The 8195-nt window shown below is 36.0% G+C and overlaps 1 protein-coding gene across 2 annotated transcripts; it reads left to right on the top strand.

The window, feature by feature from the left end:
- The first annotated feature begins 209 nt into the window (after window positions 1-209).
- On the top strand, window positions 210-7777 carry LOC115988651 (NADP-dependent malic enzyme). Of its 2 annotated transcripts, none has more exons than XM_031112238.1 (20): window positions 210-584; window positions 958-1265; window positions 2568-2688; window positions 2779-2853; window positions 3150-3301; window positions 3403-3508; window positions 3654-3719; window positions 4191-4286; window positions 4413-4484; window positions 4600-4683; window positions 4768-4866; window positions 5275-5322; window positions 5433-5486; window positions 5577-5675; window positions 5775-5864; window positions 5959-6036; window positions 6182-6256; window positions 6354-6444; window positions 7204-7332; window positions 7421-7777. In XM_031112238.1, exons 1-20 carry the CDS (start codon window positions 555-557, stop codon window positions 7507-7509), a joined length of 1962 nt encoding a protein of 653 aa, XP_030968098.1. In that variant the 5' UTR covers window positions 210-554; the 3' UTR covers window positions 7510-7777. The 2 variants fall into 2 exon arrangements, with proteins under 2 accessions (XP_030968098.1, XP_030968097.1); XM_031112237.1 differs by lacking the exon at window positions 210-584 and adding an exon at window positions 636-776.
- Window positions 7778-8195: the final 418 nt, after the last annotated feature.

Raw genomic sequence — 8195 nt, 5'->3', positions numbered from 1 at the left:
TCCGATCCTTGGATATAGCAACACATTCTTGTGAGTCAGCATCACCTTCCTTCCCATTCACCAAAGATCACAACCACAAGAACTCAAAAAACACAGACCCCACACTAATGTGGGTCCCACCCAACGAATGTGATTCATGAATCATGAATCCCCTCGTGCCTATAACATTCCCTTAAAAAAAAGAGAAAAAGTGACACAAACACAAACACAACAACAACACCAAAATTGTGTAAAGGGGCTCCTTGGTAATATCGAGACAAATTCAATTTGCACCCATTGTTTTCTCATTTCTATATAAACAGCCTCCTTTGCCATTTTTCCTTTCTCTCTTTCTCTTTCTCTCTCTCTCAACGAAACCAGACAGAAGCTGAAAGAGAGAGAAAGAAACAGAAAGAGAGGGAGAGAGAGTTGGAGAGAAGAAACAGTAAGGCACCAAAGAAAGAGAGAGAGCTATAATATTTGCTAAACAAGTCTCTCTTTCTGTACCTATTCTCTCTCTCTCTCGCAAGATACTCGGTCTTTTCACATTTTTTTTCTCTCACTTTCTCGCCAAGATGATTTCGCTGAATAGAAGCTCTTTCCTGGTAACCTAAATCAAACCCATTTCTCAGATCACACTTTTATGCACACCCATTTCACCAAAAAACACAATTACATCATTTTGTTTTTCCTCTTCTTCTTCTTCTTCTTCTTCTGGGTTTTCCATGTTATCCTCTTTCACATTGGAACCCACGAAATTCCCAAACTTTCCCAACTTTCCAATTGTTAATAATTTGGTAATAACACAATTCAAAGCCAAAGAACCAGATTTACTTATCTTGGTCTTCTCTATTTAGCTAATTCACGTTGAAAAAAACCACAAAGTTATCAAATTTTGTAAATTTTTCTTGGTGGGTCAATTCTTTTTTTATTTTTATTTTAATTTATTTGATATATATATGTTTTTTGGTGGCACAGAACAATACTAGGATATCAGGGTCCGGTAGCTACTCTATCTCTCGGGTTCAGAGAAAAGGTCCAGTTTCGGTGAGAGTGGTGGCTTTGGGCTCAAATGGTCGTGCTGGTGAAGGAAACGCAGCCGTTTTGGCAGAGAAGAACAAGTTAAAGGAAATGAGAGAAGAGTCAGAGTCACCCTCGTCCTCATCAACCCTGATTGATGACGTGGACTCCAAACCCACCGTTGCTGGTGGGGTCCGAGATGTGTACGGTGAGGATTCAGCCACCGAGGACCAGTTTGTCACACCTTGGAGTGTTTCTGTTGCTAGGTGAGAATGAGACTTTGTGTGATTATTGATCTATTTTTATGCTAATTTGCTTTTTTTGCTTTTATGAATTTCCATTTTTTTTTTGTTTAAAAAATAAAATTAATGTTTTTTTTTTCGATGATATCCGTGTTCTTGTTTTGGCTAGATATGTTGTCATTTACATAAATAATGTTTACTAAAAATTATGTTGGATTTCTTTCTATTTTCTGATGTTCTCTGTATTTATATACACATGCTTGTGGGACATAATTTTGTTTTGATTTCACTTCTCTTTTATAATCATTTCATTTTTATAAGTAGAAATATTTTATGTGAAAGTGCAATAATTTGGTGTTTTTATATTCTGTGTGTGTGCGCGCGCGCGCTTCATGACCAAAACATGTTTTTTTTTTTTGTTTTTTCAACTAAAATTTTAATCTCCATTGTGGATTTGTTTTTATTTATGATTGAGGGTCTTGGTCTAATAATGATTATGTAGATCTTAATATTAAGACAAGAAGATCTTAATATAATATTCTGATCTGAATCTGATCATTCTGGTGGTGATTTTTGTTGTGACATAAATAAATTGCATACTAGCTAAGTATGCACAAATATTCTGCTCATTTCCTTGTCTCTGTTTTGTTTGATCTGGTGGCAACTAGACTTTCTCAAATTTCCCTTCTGGAAAAAAGAAGTTATATAATATTAGGACTTTCTACTGATTAAAATATATATATTAGGACTGTTTCTTAAATAACAAATGCACTTCCAAGTGGGTTCAAACCCTTACTAAAAATTAAAAAATAAATTTGTGCATTTGAATGAAAAATGAAAAACCAGTGCTTTTTATGTTATACTAGAACCAATTTTCATAGCATTAAACTAAGAACTAGTTAATCTATGTGAGGAGTTTCAAAATTTTCTTTGTAGAATGTAGTGGATATGAGGACGACAAGAACCCTTCTGCAAAAATATGCTTCTTTATTACCAAAAAAAAAAAAAAAAAAAAAAAAAGAAAAAGAAAAATCTGCTTCTTTTAGCATTATCCCGATCATTTGGATGGAAATCTAAAATTTTGACTTTATAGCTTAGGATGTGCAAGAAGATTTTTCAAGTTAACTTCAAAACAGAGTTTCCTTGAACAATGTTGTTCAGTGCCATTTTTATGCAAATAAATGACCACCATTTGCAGTCAATCTTCCAAAAAGTTTCTAATAATTCTTGGACGAAGTACCTGAAGTGCCCATAAACTTGAGTAGGATTTTTCATGATGTGTATATATTACTTTTCTCATTTATTGGCTTTTCTCTTTCTCTGCAGTGGTTATTCTTTATTGAGAGATCCACACCACAATAAAGGGCTTGCCTTCACTATCAGAGAGAGAGATGCCCACTTTTTACGTGGCCTTCTGCCCCCAACAGTTGCTTCTCAAGATCTTCAGGTTATCACTTAGCTTTATACATCCATAGCTGTTTGGTTTTCTAATTTTTTTATTTTATCAACTTAACATTATCACTAAACTACTCACCAGGTAAAGAAAATGATGCACAATATCCGCCAGTATCAAGTTCCACTACAGAAGTACATGGCCATGATGGATCTTCAGGTTCACACAATTCATTTTAATTCTGTGCTTGAGTTTTTAAGTTGGAGACGTCACGGCACAGTTCTTAAATTTTGTTCAATATTGGATTGTACTGAATTTCTGTTTTGCACACAATAAGTTTTAAGTAAATACACTAGTGATAACTCCAATTTTGTTTCAAAATCTTATAAAATGAGAATACATGTTTTTGCTTAAAATATGCATTGCTGATCTTCCTATTCCCTCATGCAATTATGGGTGATTGTATTTCTGCTGAAATTTAATAAAATGAAAGTTTTGCTATGCTGATTTTTCAGGAAAGAAATCAAAGGCTGTTCTACAAACTTCTCATCGACAATGTTGAGGAGTTACTCCCAATTGTCTACACTCCCACTGTTGGTGAAGCTTGCCAGAAATATGGGAGCATCTTTATGCGTCCTCAGGGTCTCTTTATTAGTTTGAAAGAAAAGTATGTTTAGTTGCACACTTTCTAAATCCCTGCTTTAGTGGTCAATTCTGATGCAATTTTTTCTTTAAAATTGTGTTCAAACTGAAACTGTTTATTGGCAGGGGGAAAATTCTTGAGGTTTTGAGGAATTGGCCCGAGAAGAATATTCAAGTCATTGTTGTCACTGATGGGGAGAGGATTTTGGGGCTAGGAGATCTTGGCTGTCAGGTACTCTTTCAAGATTTTGTTATTAAGGATATGTCTTATCATCTGAAATATGTTTTATTGAAGTGTGAAATTGGTTAGGTCATTGGTCTTTTACCTCTTCATCTCTCTCTCATATGACAAATGTCAATTTATGAAATGTTGACAGGGGATGGGAATACCAGTGGGAAAACTTTCCTTATATACCGCACTTGGGGGAATTCGTCCTTCAGCTGTAAGTATCCACATAACCAATGCTATTCATTCTTGTCATTGCTGATTCAAAATGCATGTGTATGACCAAGTTACCACTGGGTAGCAATTCTTTTCCAAAGGAGGGGGAAAGGCATAGTTTTTATATTTGAATTCCATTTTTCTATATTAGCTTCTGCCGTAGAACTCGTAGTTTTGGATATTCAGTTATTGTGCCATCAGTCATATAGAGAAAGCGAAGTAGCTAGTGATGTTTCTGTAATTCACACAGTTCACTTAGTTCACTTTGTAAGTGAACTGATGATAATACTACTCTATCTTTGCAACATGGGGGCTATAAATTTGATGGAAAGTTGTGGGAAAAGTTATTATGGAGCATCTGAACTCTGCAAACTTGACAACAAGTTGATTCAGCAGTCTGCCACAATTTCACCTTTTCTGTTTCTTGTCATATAATTAATAGAAATATTTTCCAACTTATTAATTGTTTCAGTGCTTGCCAATAACCATTGATGTGGGTACAAACAATGAGAAGTTACTGAATGATGAGTTCTACATTGGACTCAAGCAAAAGAGGGCTACCGGCCAGGTTTGTAATTTGCGTGCTAAATTCTTCTAGCATTCATTTATTCATTTGAGTTTCATTTATGAAGGACATGAAATTATTTGTTATACACTTATTCTAAAGTTTACTTGCCTTCTTTTTGAACCATAGGAATATGCTGAACTTCTAGATGAGTTCATGATGGCAGTCAAGCAGAATTATGGAGAAAAAGTCCTCATCCAGGTAGTTGGCCCCAGCCAAAGATACCATTTAATTGTAATCTGGTTTGCAGGGCTTAATGGCTTATTTATCTATTTGTAGGTTAGTGTTTTCTAAATCTGTTTGCCATGTCTTGCAGTTTGAAGACTTTGCAAACCACAATGCTTTTGATCTGCTTGCAAAATATGGCACAACACATCTTGTTTTCAATGATGATATTCAGGTAAACTAATGTTGATTTCCATTATTGATATTTGGCAAATTGGGATACATGCATCTTTAATATTTGGGTATTCACTTACTGCAGGGGACGGCTTCCGTGGTCCTAGCTGGGCTGGTTGCAGGACAGAAATTAGTTGGGGGAACCTTAGCTGACCACAGATTTCTGTTCCTTGGTGCTGGAGAGGTCGGTATAAATTATGCTGTATTGAACAATTAATAAAGGGATTAAGGCTGTGTTCTTGTATTAAACAATTAATAATAAAAAAAGAAATAACAAATTTCTGGATTTGAAAAACTTATTAAATGGGTGAGTTGATGACAGTGGAAAACCGTAATATTATTCAATCATGGCTGTTATAAGCGCTTGTGAGCCTCTAATTTGCTTGGTCCTTGTGGGCTCTCATACCTGCTGTATTTAATAACTCTTTCTTAAAAAAGTAATTACATTGTTCTATAATGGAGAATATAGGATCATTCTTATTTCAACTGTAATTCCCTACTTGTTTTAGTAACCCTTCTCTTCAATTTTTTTTTTTTCTCCTTACTGTAAGTGCCGAGACTTTGTTGTCTCATTTTTGTCTGGTGGTTACAGGCTGGTACTGGAATAGCAGAACTCATAGCCCTTGAGATGTCTAAACAGGTTATAAGCTGCTCTTAGGGTTTTTCCTTTTACATTCTTTTTTGGGTGATGTGATTTATGGAAGAATTAGTAGATACATCTAAATATAGTATTACTCCTAATTTGTGCAGACAAAGGCCCCACTAGAAGAGACACGCAAGAAGATTTGGCTTGTGGACTCTAAGGTAGGGACAACCTAATATAGCTCCTTGCAGTGTGCAGTAGATTATTGTTTCTTTCCATCAGTTAAAATTTGCATACAATTCCTTTTTCAGGGATTGATTGTAAGCTCCCGCAAGGAATCACTCCAACAATTCAAGAAGCCCTGGGCTCATGAACATGAACCAATAAAGGAACTTGTGGATGCTGTTAAGGTCTGAACACTCTCTGACTGTCTCTCCCTCTCACACACACACACACACACACCTAACATTTCCTTAGTTTCTATTCCCTAACTTTTCTCTTGTCATTAGGCAATTAGGCCAACCGTGTTGATAGGGACTTCAGGAGTAGGAAGAACATTTACTAAAGAAGTGGTTGAGGCTATGGCCTCCATCAATGAGGTAATTTGTCTATCCATTTACTTCTGTGTTTTAGGAGTTGTATTTACACCCTAGAGAAGCTAAGTTGGTCGTTGTGTATGCTTACTGCTTGTAGAAACCTATTATTCTTGCTCTTTCAAACCCAACTTCACAGTCTGAATGTACTGCTGAGGAAGCTTATACATGGAGTCAGGTAAGAAAAACATGCACTTGTGTTTTTTGAGTTATAAAGAATCTTAAATTGTTTTTGAATGATATCTTTCAGCTTTTATAGCTCTTCTAGATTACTAATGATGACCCACTTCTTTTTGTTCTTTATTCATCTCTGTTACCCACAGGGTCGTGCCATTTTTGCTAGTGGAAGCCCATTTCCTCCTGTTGAATATGACGGGAAGGTTTTCGTGCCTGGCCAGGTCTTAAATCTGATGTATTTAATGAATAATGTGCTAAATGTAGACACCTGAGAAACTTGGCAACTAATTTTGGTTTTTTTTCTTTTTTTGGATTCAGGCAAATAATGCATACATCTTTCCTGGACTTGGTCTGGGTCTAATAATGTCTGGTGCCATCCGTGTTCATGACGATATGCTCCTGGCAGCCTGTAAGTGCAACAAAACATGGATTTTTAAGAGTTAATTTTTATTTTAGCCTTGGAAAACAGGATGTAGGGCACTTTTTTCAACCTATCAACTCCAAGAAAAATTGGTGGTTATTCTCATTAACTTTCATCTAATGTATAATGTTATTAGATTCTGCAATTTTCAGTGCCAATGAACTCTGGTTCAAATGGCACTTCCTCCAAAATAATGGGTGTAGGGTGAGATTGTGAGTTTAAAACCCATTGTATGCATGTGCTACTCAACAATAAGGGGAAAAAAAAAGGTTCTGAACCTCTTTTTAGGTGGGCCAAATGTTGGCCTAAGCTGGAACCAGACTTTCTGGTGGAGATAGGAAAACGAACCAAAATTATGAAAGAGTTTGTGGTCTATCCCTTGCCAAAATGTTGCATCTGATTTTTATCTTTTACTTTTAAAATTACCTTCAGTAGACATGGAATGTCGAAAAAGTATTTTTTAAGTTTGATGCAGTCAACTCAACCCTAAAAGGCTGCATCCGAAGGTTGACAATGATAATTAATGACTCATGCCTGATCTCTTTGAAAGAATTCTTGGGACTGACTTAGTCCATTGGAATGATGAACCTTTTCCTTGTTCTTGTGTATGTTGTAGCGTACAATTAACCCAATTATTGTGATTAAGGTCTTTGTTTAGTTGTAGCATCTGATTTTCTTTAACAGTCAAGGAAAACTTTCCTACTGATAACTAATACATCTTTGGCCGTGCATGCTTCCTTGGAACAGCGGAAGCTTTGGCTGCACAGGTGAGCCAGGAGAACTTTGACAGGGGTCTCTTATACCCTCCATTCACTAACATCAGAAAGATTTCAGCTCATATTGCTGCTAATGTAGCTGCCAAAGCTTATGAACTTGGTGAGTCATCCAATTGCTGAGATTGCAAAAATTTTGCTTTTCCAACTCCAACAACTTTAGCAGTTAACATCTTACAATTTCTTTGTAGGTTTGGCTACTCGCCTTCCCGAGCCTAAAGATCTGGTGAAGTATGCAGAGAGCTGTATGTACAGCCCTGCCTATCGAAATTACCGGTGAATTAGTAGAAGTTTCTCTAGAACTTGTTGTATGAAGTTCACCATAATCATATAACCTTTCATTGTCATTTGTCAATTTCATTTTGGTTATTTTCATTTTTTTGAAGCCTTTCTCCCCCTTTTTTCTATCCTATAAGTCGGGTGGATGAAGGAATAGGGTGGGTGCTGGTAGTTGCATTACAGGTAAAATATAGTTTGGAAAATGTTGTGCACTGTTCAATTTATCATTTTACAAGAAATAAAAATTCAAAAATTTCAAATTAGGAGCATTTTAATTTTATGGAGTTACAAAAATGTATGCCCCACCCAGATATTAGGGGGTGGCACTTATGATTCAGGTCATCTTGATTCCCTAACTTGTAAATTGCAATGGTATGGAAATCTGAAAGTTCTGAACTACATTGTCTGCGGCTATAATACATAGGTTTCACACGGGTCCCTTGTAGTATCGCATGCTTTACCTTAGAAAGTTATTGTCTATCATGGACTTATAGTAACGAAAGTACATGTAGGCAGTAATGGACCTAATGGTCAGTCTACTGATACAAAAGGGATGTGAAAATTTTGGTAAAAAAAAAAAGGTCTCTGTAGCAGTTGTTTAAGGCAATATTGCCCCACTCCATTAATTTGATTAGACCATACATGTGGTCCTCCTAAGCAATACAACCATTCCATCCCCCTCTTTAG

Source organism: Quercus lobata, chromosome 5 (genome assembly GCF_001633185.2).
Source record: "Quercus lobata isolate SW786 chromosome 5, ValleyOak3.0 Primary Assembly, whole genome shotgun sequence".
Taxonomy (NCBI): domain Eukaryota; kingdom Viridiplantae; phylum Streptophyta; class Magnoliopsida; order Fagales; family Fagaceae; genus Quercus; species Quercus lobata.
This window is presented reverse-complemented; position numbering and strand designations above follow the sequence as displayed.